The sequence below is a fragment of the Diplotaxodon limnothrissa genome, linkage group LG1, assembly GCF_057381915.1.
Source record: "Diplotaxodon limnothrissa isolate DT_005_m linkage group LG1, D_limnothrissa_male_GT1.1, whole genome shotgun sequence".
In the NCBI taxonomy this organism is placed as follows: Eukaryota; Metazoa; Chordata; class Actinopteri; order Cichliformes; family Cichlidae; genus Diplotaxodon; species Diplotaxodon limnothrissa.
The window spans coordinates 12,905,344-12,920,528 of record NC_140596.1 but is presented as its reverse complement, the minus strand read 5'-3'; the positions used below and the strand labels follow the sequence as shown (position 1 = coordinate 12,920,528).

The window sequence follows — 15,185 nt, the reverse complement described above, 5'->3', positions numbered from 1 at the left end:
CTCGCTGTATTTGGGAGGAGTTCCTTTTGGTGTGTGTTTACAAGCACTTTGATAATTGCTAGTCCTAGAAAACTCTGATAAGTATTTATGGGCCTTGTCTGTGAGCTGCAGGTGAAGTCAGGCATGAAGGACTGATCTTTATTTCAAAGCTGTAATTAATAACTAACCATTGTTTGTTTTTCTATTTCGCTATGCTCTCTCCTTCAAAGGGGAGCTGATATTTTATGCTGTGGCATCTTTTATGCAGAGCAGTTTTTTTTTGTTTTCTCTGTGTTGCATATTTTATTGTTAAAATGCTTTAAAAAATAAATAAAAAGGAGGGTCATGAGCATCTTCCGTTTCTCAACAGCACCCTCTGAAGCAAAGGGGATGGATTGCAACTGCGATGCAAAACATGGGCTCCAAAGTAATGTGTGCCTTTTCAAGGAGCTCGTACATTGCAACATATTTTAAGTCCCTTCAGTAATTTCACTGGAATGTTTGGCCTTCATGATCTGACAGTTTGGGGCTGTTTTCACTCATCTAGGGAACTTAATGCAGTTTGCTCTTAGCTTTTAAATGATTTATAAAAGTTTTTCTAGGGAAAGTTTTTGTGGTTCATATATAACATTGTTTGCTATCTGGTTTATTTGCTTTTTCATGCTTCTGACAGCAAATTTAAAATCCACTTGAGCTCTTAGGTGTACTCGGGCCGGGTTCTGTAAGGCTCCTGGTCCAGAGCTGACTCAAAGCCCATGGTGTCCTCCCTTCCTGCCACAGCCACAGCCTTTCCAGCTAAAAGCAGATTTTAGTCATAGCAAAGTTGAACTCCCAGATTTTGCCACAGCTCTGACCTTCTGAACTCAACTACTCTGCACTCCTCCTGCTTTTATCGCAAGATATCAGCGTGTTCCATGATTATCTCATGGAGAAAACACATTTGTAAGCCAAATATCCACATGCTCCACCAAACCTGCCTCCACCTTCATACATTCTTCACACATCAATGATAGAAGCGTCAGTATGACACAGATATTGTAAAAACTTAGAAAAGTAAACCCAAACAAACCAGGAGGATTATGTCACAGTCATGTGACACATGAAGGGATCACTTTGAGTTTGTGGCTTTTTTTTTGCTTTTTTTTTACGGGGCGTTTTTTGTCTTTATGTAGTCATCTTGTGTTTTATTTATTTTGTGATGTGTAATTGTAGTTGTGAAATAGATACTTGCGTTATGTAATGATATCCTATCTAACCATGTGCTCATGTTGTCTTTGCTGGTAGCTTTGTGCAGCTGTCTGTTGTTAAAGCCTGGTTAAAGGATTCTAGTGAAATGTTTAAGGTTTCTTCAGATGAACTGGAGATATCAGAATAATGCAGTCATAATTAAGTAACACTTTTTATCAACTCAAGTCCAAAAATAAGTACAGACTTGTACAACCATTGCAACCCCTGCCAGAATCTAATGAAAATTATTACAAGGACATAAAGTCCTCTAATAAACTTGCTGAATCTTTTTTTTTCAGGGTGATAAAGGGGGTGAGCGAGTCCTGCAAAAAAAGTGGACTACCTTCCTGAAGGCTCAGCTCCTGTGTTCCCTCCCCGATGACGGCTTCCCCTTCAACATTATCCAAGACATGTTTGTCCTGAAGCCCACGGGAGACAGCTGGGAGAGCACAGTGTTCTACGGCGTCTTCACTTCTCAGTGGTACGACTCAAATGCAGGCGATGGTTGAGACTGTGACAGTGCTGTATGTCAGCTGTGACAGTGACATAAATCGCGCACACACACTGTGATTTGTCACACTGTTACAGTCAAAGTTTACACACAAGCGCGGCTCGCACACACCCCATCTAGAGCCAGTTTTTATTTAATATCTGCGCTCACACTTGGCAAGTTGTTGTTTTTCACTTGGCTCCTCTGAATTTAGAGCAGCTGTAATGTGCTTAACTGCTGATACGAGCCAATGTGATCCCAATGGTTAGTTAATGTATCAACAAAATAAAGGTTTTAATAAGGAAATCGCTCATGCGCCCACTCTGCAACTGTTCTCCATTGAGAAACTGCCATTCCAGTTTCTTGAATAAAATCATGGCAGTTGCAAAAAAAATCTCAGAACATGTGGAAAATTGTGTGATGTCGAGTTCTGATAGGTTAACATTTTGGTTCATTGACCAGTTGTTCACAGCTGAAACCCTTACATCCTCATTAATACGTTTACAGGTATAAAGGCGCCTCGGGAAGCTCCGCGGTCTGTGCCTTCACTATGGAGCAGGTGAAAAAAGCCTTCAGCGGGCGCTACAGAGAGGTTAACAGGGAGACACAGCAGTGGTACACCTACAACCACCCTGTACCAGAACCACGGCCTGGGGCGGTGAGTTGTGAAGGCCATATCTTATGACAAACAGTGCAATTCACTGCAACAAGACACAACTTCTTTCTGTGGCTCTTCATTCAGTAACAGATAAATGAGGATAAAGAGCTGTCTTTGTTGTCATGTGTACAAAAGCTATATTAAACACACCAACAAAACATCCCGTCCTACCTGTAGTGTTATTTTAGGCTGTTGAACAAGTCTGACGTGAAGCAGATGTTTCCCATTTATTTTCTTTGTCTGCTGGAAAACAGAAAGTACTGTCCTGCTGTGGGTTGTACGAGAGCCAAAGAAATGCCTCAGAGCATAAAAATAGAACATACAGCTTAAGAACATGATTAAACCCATCAGCCAATGTGGTAGTTTTAAGCTCCTTATCTCACTGATTCCATTTTCATTTCTGTGTTCTTAAGTAATTAAAGCCAAGGTCAGATGTAATTCAACACCCCATCGTATTGTATCCATTTTTCAGTACTGCTCAAATAATAAGCAGAGATTCTTTTTTTTTTTTTTTTTCTTCTTCTTCTTCTTTTTGTTATTTACTCTCCCCACAGTGCGTGACCAACCACGCCAGGCAAATGGGAATCCAGTCATCCTTGCACATGCCTGATAAAGTGCTCAACTTTGTCAAGGACCATTTCCTGATGGACAGCGCGATCCGCAGCACGCCGCTGCTGCTCAAACGCAGCGTACGCTACACGCAGATCGCTGTGCACAAGATCCAGGGCATGGAGAGAGCTTATGATGTGCTCTTTATTGGCACAGGTGGAGCCTAATATATTCTACAAGCATTTCATTTAATAGGAACAAAAACAGAGCAGAAGAAAACTGTCCTCTGAAAACTATATATCTCACTTCCGCTTGTTCTGTGTGTCTTCCAGATGATGGAAAACTCCATAAGGCCATCAATGCCAATGACAAGATGCACATTATAGAGGAGATGATTCTGTTCGCTGAGCCGCAGCCAGTGCAGCACATTGAGCTTGATCCTCAAAGGGTAAATCACCACCTTTACCATATACACTGTATATAAAAGATGAACATAGCCACAAGGGTATAACTACTCCCAATTTGTTAAATTTAGTGTCTTTGCTGCCTCCATGTTTTTGTTTTGTTTTTTGTTTTTTTGTGACCATATTAGGACAAGAGAGAGTGAGAGCTTATCAGCTAACACTGCCAAGCTTTTTTTAGCAGAACTCATCAGTACACAGGTGCTGGTCATTATTGTTGAGTAACATATAAAACAAAAACCTAAAATTTCACTCACCTGAGGTAGACCACAGACTTCATTTGGTTTAGTACCTTATTTTTCATACCATAAGGCGCACTGTCTATGAACGGGTCTGTTTTTATACATAAGGCGCACTAAGTGAAACAAAGTCATAAGTCAAATTTTACTCAACTCATTCTTCTTGCTGTCTCCACTCCTGTACCATTGATTCATTAATGTTGAATTCTCTCGCAGCTGCTCTATTCCCATTTTGTTGCACTATATTAATGACTAACCTCGTATTATGGATGGATTGTCTCAGTTGTTCTCCTGACTGAATTGCCATGTGATTGCATTTGTCACTAACCATCGTGAACCCTCACCTTAACTTTAATCGAGTGGAAAAAAAAGTTAGCGTTCATCCTCCAGCTTCACTGTGTTTATGTTATGCTAACTTAGCTGTGTTGCTAGCGATCACGTACCACATCATTATATAACAGCTAGTCCAACTTCAGTAACCCTAAAAAAGTCACTGCTGTTTAGTTTTCTGTCTTCCTTTATGTTGGAAGTGATAGCAGAGCTGTACGTTTTAATTTTTTCAGAAATCTCTCAGTCAGAACATGCTATATCATGTTTAGGTGGAAACTAGTGAACTAACTTCACGCTAACTTCTAACTCCGCTAAATGTAATAAATTCTGTTTTCATGGATGCCTGGATGTTAAACTTAACTGTTACACCTGGTAAAGCAGCCACACTGATCTTTTTATTAAAGAGTTTTTAACTCTCAGTGATGCCGCAATATTCGTTTGACTTTGGGGCCTGAACTGGATGGTGTTTTGGACCCAGATTACTCCGCGAGGCTCCTGACTACGGTAGCCATAATGCTCTGACAATCCATCAAGTGGTGCGGCTTTGTAGCTTACCAAAGTCGTACTAAAACAGTTTTTGACTGATTTTTGAGTGTCGTGTACTACATAAAATCGATTCAAGGTCAGTAAGGCACACTGGATTATAAGGCGCACTGTCGATTTTTGACAAAATTAAAGGATTTTAAGTGTGCTTTATAGTGTGTAAAATACGGTACACTTGATCACAAAGTATGATTCTATTAAAAATGCTCCTGAAACACCAAACAGCAGTCGAAAGGTCAAGTTCACTGGCTTCAGTTAACAGAGTTTAACCCTAAGAAACGACCACGAGATACAGACATCTGTGTCCGCATCCACCTGTCAGTCAAAACCACCAGTCAAAGCTAACTTTAAATGGTAAGAATGTTTTAAAGGTTGAGTTTTTAAAAGTTCACCGGCTATCATGTGGACATTAAAACAGCTAGCCCTTCTTTTGGCACTCTTCTCTTGCCTTTATTTTTAGACTCTGAAGGTGTCTTCTTGATCATTAGCAGTGTTTAAAGCAGAAAATAAGGTAAAATTGATTTACTACAACTTAATAACAGTGTAATACAACCATAGTGGCCGTGTTGCTTTGTATCCATTTATAATAAATACTTTATCCCATTTTCGAATGTTTGGTGTTTAATTTACAACTAATGAAAATGTGGAAGAGCGCTCTTTATCAGAGCACAAACTGGCTTCAGACATCTTCTTTCCACAGGGGCCATTCCATTGAGTTTTCCTGTAAGTTATAGCACCGTCTGGAACGGAGTTTATGGTCCTCTCTGGCATTTTACCCAGAGCTAAATTTCATTACCTTTTCTCTCTTTATTACATAATGGCCTCTCTCGGGGCGAGCAGCCAAACCGAAATCTTATCTTAGATTATGTAATTCTAATAAAGTCTGAGATACTGTTTGTGAGTGTATTCTTAGCTCCAAATAGGGAAATGAAAGGCTAAGACAGAATGCTTATGGTGTCTGTCTAATACAAGGGCCAGAAAAGCTGGTCTAAATATAGATTGTATATTTGGGAACAAGGGGGAGCCGTGCGTCAGTATGACAGGAACATTAATGTTGCAAATGCATATCTGATGCACAGATGTAGGTAGTAAAAGTGCTAAAGATGCTCCTCAGATGGTATCAAGAGAACAGCTGGTCAGAACTACTCCATTGTGTAGGTTATGCTTTTCTGTTGTAATTAATTGTTTAGCATTTTTCGTCTTACTCTGCAACCAAAAGCAGAATGTTTTTTACCTTTTATATTGTAGTTAGATCTGAAATGCACTCCCCCCTCCCCTCCCCCCTCCTCTACAGGGTCTCTTGTTTGTGTCATCTTACTCTGGCCTGGTGGAGGTTCCTGTAGCTAACTGCTCCAACTACTTGAGCTGTGGTGAGTGTGTGCTGTCCAGAGACCCTTATTGCGCCTGGACCGGACAACTGTGCCAGGATGTCAGGATGGCTCCACCTGACAGGTGAGAACTACAGCACGCAGGAGGAAGACATAATTACACTGTGCCTTTTACTGTTAAAAGCAGGAAAATATGCAAGGATAAAAATTCCTCGTTGCTCAACCTTATGTCTTTTCTACGAATGCGCTTTTTTCTTTGAACGTCTACCCAAACAAACACACAAAATAAGCATTCAAGGATCTGCTTTATGTCCCTTAGTGTTAATTTTAGAACAACATTAGTCACTGTATTAGTAAGTTTTAAATGAAAGACTTGGCGATTGCGATAGGAGACATTAGTAATGTAATGTAAGGTGCCTGTCATTACATCTGCCTGTTGTTTTTGTTTGGTATGTTTTGCCTCAGCCACTGGCAGCAGGACGTGGAGGAGGCTGACACATCAGCTATTTGCAACAGGACTCTTCCTAACCCCAGATCTGCCAGACCAGTAGCTTCTCGTGAGTGTGTTCTTTCTGCACAGTGGCCTTTAATTTAAGTGTGTCTGTCACCTCACGCACAAACAGCATGCACTTAGAGTTCACAAAAACATGTTGCCACTACTGTCAAGTCATGCACATACAGTTGTAAGAAAAAACAAGTTGCATATTCATGCAAGTTGTTTTCCAAATTCCAGTTTTGAATTTAAAGTGCTGTAGTAGGAGCTTCAGGCTTATATTTAATGGATATAAAGACAATTGGCTCAGCATTCAGAAAAAAAAAGATTAAAGATTAAAAATTTGTCTACTAAACCTTGTACCTCAGATACAGGAGAAGCAATAGTTTTCAACCTAGATCTGTCTACTTGACGGTATTCTTGAGTCTGTAGGAGTTTGTATAACTGCATGGGTTTCCTGGACTTGGGGAAAAGTCATTTGACCAAACCCCTAAGCTTGTCTAGTGGGGAGTAGTTCAGGAGTATGGGATATTGGGTCAGCTGTTGCAGGCTTTCCAGTTCCTGTACAACCACAGTGTGAACTTCGTTCTTAATGCCAGCAATACGTCATATTTCTCTTCCCTGTGGGTCGTGGGCTCAAACGGTGTGTATGAAAATCAGCACCTCCATGACTGAGACTTTGGTTCACAGCTGTAAAAAGGTGGATTCCCCACTTTGATTGAGAAATTACTTGTAGCCTCAAATAGAGGAGTTGAGGAATTTTAGGGTCTTATTCACAAGTAAGGGGAGAGAGGAGCAGGAAACAGATTGGTGCAACAGTGATACGGGTGCTGTACTAGTCTAAAATGGGGAAGAGAGTCCTGTACATGAAAACAAGGCTGTTGATTTACTAGCCCATCTACATTCCTACCCTCAGGTGATTTTGGGTATCCAACTAGGGTGCCTCCTGGACACCTGCTAGGTGAGGTTTTCTCCGTATGTCCTACTGAGACTAGAGATTAGATTTCTAAGTTGGATTGGGAACACCTCGGTGTCATCCTGTGAAAGCTGGAGGGAGATGGCTAGGGGGAGGTAGGTCTGACCCAAACCCAGATAAGTGGCAGAAAATAGTTGAATGGTGTTGAAACTAAAATGTTTTTGCTGATGTGTTTTATGCACATAAGATTTTAAATGGATTTAAGTAATAGAAATAGAAATAGAAATATGGTGTTAATTTGTTAGCTTCATGGGTGGCTCTTTATTATTTAAGAAAAGAGCCATGCTTTCTGTTTATATTCTTTGTGTCTTCAAGTCGGTCTAAGCTAAGCTAATGAGCTAAGCTAACTCGTCCTGGCTGTAGCTTAAAATTAATTGATCTCCTCATTCTTGGAATGTGAAACTACACCTTTAAATGAGACTTTCTTAATCATGACTGCCAGGTTTATAAAACCAAGATGAGTTGTGATAGAAACACACAAAATCTCATGTTAGATGTTCTGTCTTCTGTCTGTCTTATTAAGGATGTTTTGTGTTGGTTTACACAGCATGTGTGTAAATATAGGCTTAGTGGTCTACTGCTAATTGCCAGTAATTAATCAAGTGATCATGCAAGTGTTTTTCTTCTTCTTTCCCTATTCAATCCCTACTCAGCTGAGGTCTGAACCAAACTGTGGGTTAAAAGATTCATTACATCCCGAGTCGGTATGCAGTTGGTCAAATTACTGGCATGTTTCAGTGTTTTGAAACAACATTCCTTTTATTTTTGTTTGTAGGTGGCTCCCCTTGTCAGCTCATTACCATCCCAGCCAACACATTTAGAGTCCTGCCATGTAAGCTGCGGTCCAACCTGGCACAGAGGAGGTGGCGTTACAGTGATAGCGCCAGCCAGTTCCTCTATGCTACCCCCGAGGGAAACCTGGTAGTTGTGGCTCAGTCTGAAAGGATTGAGACCTATCAGTGCTGGTCAGAAGAGGAGGGCTTCCACCAGCTGTTGGCCAACTACTGTGTGAGGGCAGAACCACGCCAGGAGAGTACCACTCTGATTGGTCACTCCCGCACGCCTCACATCACGCGCGAGGAGACCATCATCCTGCCTGGCGAGTCTCGCTCTGAGCAGGTCCATACGAAGACGTACTGGAACGAGCTGATTGTGGTGTGCGCTCTGTTGGCCTTCTCCCTCGTGGTGTTCTCCTTGTTCGTCATCTACAGGAACCGTGACCACATGAAGTCCATGCTGAAGCAGGGCGAGTGCCCTAACATGCAGCAGAAGAAGCCACGGATAGTTGGAAAGCCCACAGAGAGTTTACCGCTTAACGGTAACACAATCCCCGTTTCTACTTCAGATCACAAGGGCTACCAGACGTTAAACGACAACTACATCTGCAGCACGCCGACACACGAGTCCTCGCCAGATAACAGCAAGAGCTTCTCCGAGGCCTCCGACAGGCGGCCGCTTAACCTGAAAGAGAGCCACGTGGAATACTCCCCAACCTGCCCTCGGCCCAGAGTGAGGTTAGGCTCTGAGATCAAAGACTCCATCGTCTGAGAGCACAGCATTCATTAAGCGACGACACCCTGTATCTTCACGAGGGATACAGGCCACCGAGCAAAGGAGAGGAGACCCAGACATCCTCCTATATCACAGCACATCTTTTATTTTTGTCATCTTAGTTCTGTGATCAGAGTGGAGGTCATTTTGTTTAGTCATTTCCACTCCGAAGCCAGAGGTCGGTCCGGTTTGCTGTGTAAGGCAGAAAAAAATGAAGCAGCACAATACTCCAGTTTGAGCCAGGATCAGGAACCATGGCAGCTGCTAAGAATAATTCTCACACATTACTTTTTTCTTTCTTGGAGTCATTCTCATGGCCACTAACACCATATGTGGGTGAGCATAAGGCTGGGCAATATGGGGGATAAAAAACAATAAAATAAAAAGATAAACAGAAGACCTTTTAGTTCCAATGTTTATCACACTGTCTTTTTAGGTATGCAACAATAAAAAGTTGTCTAGTCTAGATATACATCATATACTATTACAACCACAGACAGCGAATTTAAAAATATTTATATTTTACCCAGCCCTGTTTGAGTAATCTTGCACATTCTCTGCAGAGTGTGGCAGCCACACGTCTGTTATTATGCACACTAGAGCCAAGCTACAGCTACATGGTGACCAAGAGTTCAGGTTTAGAAGTATTATAGTACATGAAATGCATATTCATTAAGATCCACGGATTATGGACACAAGTCATAAACACATTTGTCCCCATTCGCTGAATAAACGTCATGACTGTATGAGGATAAATAAGATGAAAGCTGAAGCGGAGGAGGAGAATACGCCACACCACTGTCTCAATGAAAAAGGACTGCAACGTTAAGATGATGGAATATGTGTAATTATATATGATGCTACGCCTATATGCTGACGTTTACCTCCTGAATGTATGTTGTCGTCGAGAGAAAGTCTGTTTCACTCAAACAAAACTGCACCACAGATGATTTAGAGAGACGGTTGCATTTTCGCTCATCTGAGTCAGCCCTGCTCTTGAGTGTTGACCTGCAGATTCCATGATGGGGTTTCTAAATGGACTTAAAAACAGCTGCCCCCTTTTTTTTATGTGCGTGTGCGTATTTGTTTGTTTTGTTTTAATGGAACTGAAATTCCAAGTGCAGAGAGGCAAAGGAACAAAAAGAAATGGGGACAGCTACACCTCCACCACATTTGGGGCAGCACCAAAATCATCGTTGTGCACTGTGCCAAAAAAAGCTAAACAAAAATAACTTGATTGTCTTATCTAAATGCAATAGTGCCATTCTCACATGCCCATCTCATGCTTTGTGTTAGCATTGATCACTGTCAAAGAGCACATGATGACGGACCCAGGGAATGGGTTTCGCTAAAAGTATTGTGGCACTAATAATAAATAAATGTAAAGTGCAAGGTTGGGGATTTCTAAGACTGTTAGCTCATAGCAGACTTTACGGACTGTGTTGGGCAAAATAATTGTTGTAAATTTTGAACCGGGGCCAAATGTTTTACATGGCGATTACGTGCCATGTGGTTGTCAGGTGTGAAAATATTCCAGTTTTCCTTCTGCCATCTCACCGAGACACATCTGAGACGGTTGAGCTCAGCTTGTCTACTTTAAGTGCTAATCAAGCCACTCGAAATGTAAAACTTACAGAATAAGTAATAACTAATGCTGCTGTAGGGGAAAGGAAATGTTGCGAGTTCTCTTGTCCAGACTACAGCTGTATGATATCATGGCATAGATACACAGACCTTTTGTATTAGCTCAGTTTGACCCCGCCCCCACCAGGTTACAGGTCCCAGACTCGCCACACTCAGTCAGAAGTCGAGGTGACATAAATGTGAAAGCAAAAGTAATCAGGGTGTTGAATACTTACAGGTTTGCACATTTCACTAAAATCAGAGCTTGTTCCAAGAAATGCAACTACTGAGGTGGACGGTATGGCTGCTAAGGAAAATTTTTAGTAATCAGTTATTACAGGGACCAGTGCAGCCATCGCAAACACTCTCGCACCCACATTGCTTAGACTTTTGAGACTTAACGAGCAGAATTTTCCAAAGATGCAGAACTCCGATCATGTTGTGTAAATCTGAATGAGAAACATTTACACAGCCGTAAGGACAACATGGCACCACATGTCTTAGACTACAACACCAGGTCACTGTATTGATTATGTAAGCCTACAATATATATTCCAGTGTCATGCGGGATCAAAACTTTGCTTTTTCAAACACTGAGCAGATGAAATGTTATGTAACTGCTACAAGTTGACAAAGTAACTGCACAGCATACTGCGCAACAGTGGTCAGTGTTTCCTTTGTTTCTTAGGTTTTTGTTGTGTGTGTATATACAGTACCTGTGCTTAATATTGTGTGTTTTTAAGGGACCTTGTGCAAGATGTGTTGTAGAGATAGTCGTGAAACTAGAGAGTGAACACTGGTGATTTTTTTTTTTTTTTAATTTTATTTTATTTTTCTTCTTCTTTAATAGTGCTTTACTGCCTAATTTAGAAAACATTTGACCACGCTGTTAGTTTAGCATCTGGACTAGTTTTCACTCAAGCACATCAAAGCAGGACAGAGATGGGGGTTTTTCATGCTACTGATGAAAGTTTGATGAAGAGATCAACATCTTTTTTTTTTTCCTGTAGTTAATGTGATGCCACAGCTTCCAGTTAGTTACTTTAGCTTAGCATTAAAAGGGAGAAACTCTGTCTGACTTTGTCCAAAGGTAATCTTAGTCTGCCATTATGAAACGTATATAATAAAAAAAGATGGACCAAGTCTACCCGTTGGTTTTAAAGCCCTCTTCTGAAGCCTTGATTTTAACATTTTATAATTTTTGTCTTATTGGTGCATTTAAAACCTTCAAATTGCACCACAGACATAATTAAAAGGTCCACGGCTGTGAACTATGAAACAACTTCAGCGTAGCCAGTCTTTGCATTAGTGGGCTTCACAAAACCTAAAACCTGCGGCAGAGGTGACGAGTATCACAATGATGGTTATCAACTTTCAGTGTTACCGCGAGCTCTCTGCTTCAGGTTCTGCTCATGCAAAAAGGAGCTTTTCACGTGTCATTTGACTTTTCTTCCACTCAAAACGGATCAACTGAGTCACATCTACTCCAGTCACATTATGAGAGGAGTGGGCACATCTCTAAAGATTATTATTTTAAAAAATGACAGTAAATTGCTAAACCAGAGCTGCGAAGAAAATGACAGTAATAATCCAAAAGTTGTTAATCTTGTGAATTCATGATCATCACAAGGGTACCAAGTGGCAAAATGAATAAACTCAACTTGTATTTTTTTTTATTGCAGTTTCAGTGCTGCTGTTTATTTCTCATATGACAGCTGCACATTCAAACTCTGAAACTTGATAGTTTAAAAATGACTTACAATGATTGAGCAGGTTGTTTATATAAAGCATGACTCCCAACAGAAAATCTAGATCAGACATTGAAGCATGTCATAAATAAAATAACAATTTTACCTTGAAACTTTAAACGTATAATTAAGGTTAGGGTTCTATTTTCACCTGAAGTTACCACAGTGATCTAGCCAGGTGAAAGGAGAGCCTCCTTTATGATTCTGAAAACTGATTTTTTTTTTTTTTTTTTTTTTTTTTTTTTGCTTAAAATGGCTGCGAAACTATAACCTTCATAGCACACCCCTCATTTGAGCAACGAGCATACAGCTAGCAGCTACAAGCGCCCGTGTCAGCATTGATCTGTCATTCAAGCTGCCACTTTCATAAATATCATTTTAATGGAATTTAAACAGGAAAATTACTGAAGTAATTTCTGTACCAGGCTGTGAACATGATTATTTCTGCCTTGAAGTTGGGAGTTTTGACATGGGGATCAACTTATCTTTGGGTCCAGCCTCAAGTAGCCATTAGACAAATTGTTCTTTAGGTGTCAGCCTAAAAAGTTCCCTTAAAGTATCAATTTTTAACACTTTGGCTTTAGACTATTTATCAAAAGCAGATGCAGTCTTTTCTGCCGTTGGCTTTGCATATGCTGGTATGAGCAGACAAGCTGGTTCCTCCTTTTTTTCAGACTTTGTGCTAAGCTGGGGTATCAGGCTTCTAGCTGTAGTGCATAAATACGAGCGCGATATCAATCTTATCTAACTCTCAGCAAGAAAACAAATATTCTTTTCCAAAACTATTGCAAGCTGAGACCAAGCAAACAAACCAGAGTATTGCATTTGCCAACAGATGGATAACCAAAATGAAACTGATTCCAGAAGGCTTGTGTTTTTCCATTTCTGCTAACACAGATTTTTCTAAACTATATGATATCTTGGTAGCCTGCTTTGATTTGTTTGGTGGATAACTTCACAGCATAAAATGCCTTTGGATATCACATTGCTCTGCCTTTAGCCACGTGCCACATTGTACACTACCCAGCAGTGACCTCACCAATAGAAACATGGTGAATGGCGTGATTGTAGCCCTCAGTGGGCATCTTTAACTCCACAACGCAACACGGGTCAACAGTAGATTTACAAATTCACCTAAGCCACCATTAACTTAACCTGCTAACTAGACTGGGAGCTGCTCAAAATCTTGTACCATTCTGCAGCCTTTGCTCATCTAAGAAAAAAAATGGTGCTGTACACATTGGAAGCATCACTTCCTCTGGTGAGGTCACCTATTTAACAATACACCACCTGATCTCGTTTAGAAATGCTGAAGTTAAAATGCAGTTGGACCTTGCCAATTAATAAGCTTAGATGAAATATATACTGTGTGATAGCTTTGCATATTTATCAATGATGGGCCTTTTCCATAAAAGGCAAACAGTAGTACAACAGTTTTGAGTAGCTCCTTATTAATGCAACATACTGTACTGGATATGAATGTAGCCAACTATATATTTGTAGAACACCTACTGCAGTATATTTTCCTAAAATGGCTTAAGTAGGCAATCCATTGCAACATCTTTTTTAGGATTTTATTTCTTCAGTCATAAATGCAAAGAAACGACATCATACAGTTAATAAACCATTTGTGCTGCATGGTATAGTACGTGAACAAGATGCAAGCACAGCTCCAGATCCTCCATATCAGCTCAGCCATGAGACGGCGACAGCCTCGCCTCAGCGTATCGAACATCATAAGCTTAGTTGACTGAATAACGATTAGACAAATGTGGTCTTGCCTGCATGATTTCTTTTTTTTTATTATTATTATTATTATTTGTGTACAAATAACATTGTGAACTGTATTTTTTTGTATCATTGAGATTGTGACTGTTGTTTTTATTATATTGTACATAAAAGGCACTTTATTTTAATTTTTTTTAAATAAATGAATAAATACATGTTTTGACACATGCATGTGGAAGTCCATTTTTGCGCTACAGATTACGGTTTATGTTTGGGGCTCTTGTGTCATTTTAGATGTGGAAACAAAGCAGTAACTCATAACCTTATACTTTAAATATGCTCAGGGTTGCACATTTTCTATATAAATGCAACACATAAGATGTTTACACAAATCCTAAAACTAGAGAACTAATCCAGTTTTATGTCTGTGAGAGGCAAAATAATGTGAGCCTTGAGGACTGGCATTAAATTTCAAGATGATGTTGGAATCAGACGAGCAGGTGCCCATCTTTGTTTAAAGTCTACATGTTAGTGCTACTTGTCAAACCACTTGTTGCACTTGTTCAACTGCTTGGTAACACAAATATCTAGTTAGCCAATCACACTTTTTTTTCCAAGTCAAGTGGCTTTATTGTCATTTCATTTCATTTAGAGTACACAGTGAAGTGAGACTGTTCCTCCAAGATCATGGCGCAACATGTAACCTATAACAGCCAATCAACACAGGACTACATGAAATCCAAGTGTGCAAAAATTACAAAAAAAACAAATCAAAACAAAAACAGTGCAACACCAGACAGAACAAAACGATGCAGACACAACAGTGCAATAGAAAAGTACAACAAAGACAGCTGGTTGTGCAAAAAGTAACTTGATGTATGAAGGTGTGCGTGTGTATGAGAATGTGCAGATAAGCGAGTGTGGCTGCAAGTCAGTGCATTTAGACACATCAAGGTGGTTAAGATGAGCAACAAAGAATGGGGAAGAAGAGTGATTTAAGTGACTTTGAACATGGTATGGTTTTTGATATCAGCGGGGCTGGCTGTGTATTTTTAAAGCTGCTCATCTACTCAAACTTTTCCCACAAAATCATCTCAAGGATTTACAGAGACTGGTCTGAAAGAGAGAAAGGAAGAGGAGAGGTGAAGAAGAGAATCAAGCAGCACCAGTTTAACAAAATGAGAGATCCCAACCTCTGAGCCTTACTTTAAAGTGATGTCAGTTAAATATGGTGTTTGACACAACAGTATGATGCATTTTTT

At 40.3% G+C, this 15,185-nt stretch overlaps 1 protein-coding gene across 1 annotated transcript in view; it reads left to right on the top strand.

Moving 5' to 3' along the window:
- sema4bb (sema domain, immunoglobulin domain (Ig), transmembrane domain (TM) and short cytoplasmic domain, (semaphorin) 4Bb) overlaps positions 1-8,917 on the top strand; it is a 49,206-nt gene extending 40,289 nt beyond the window's left edge. Inside the window, exons 9-15 of the mRNA XM_085352926.1 lie at positions 1,506-1,687; positions 2,204-2,354; positions 2,909-3,119; positions 3,236-3,351; positions 5,771-5,928; positions 6,270-6,361; positions 8,049-8,917. Of these exons, the coding sequence (XP_085209052.1) occupies positions 1,506-1,687; positions 2,204-2,354; positions 2,909-3,119; positions 3,236-3,351; positions 5,771-5,928; positions 6,270-6,361; positions 8,049-8,821 (1,683 nt within the window). The 3' untranslated portion in view covers positions 8,822-8,917. The remainder of the gene's footprint in view (positions 1-1,505; positions 1,688-2,203; positions 2,355-2,908; positions 3,120-3,235; positions 3,352-5,770; positions 5,929-6,269; positions 6,362-8,048) is intronic.
- The last annotated feature ends 6,268 nt before the right edge of the window (positions 8,918-15,185 follow it).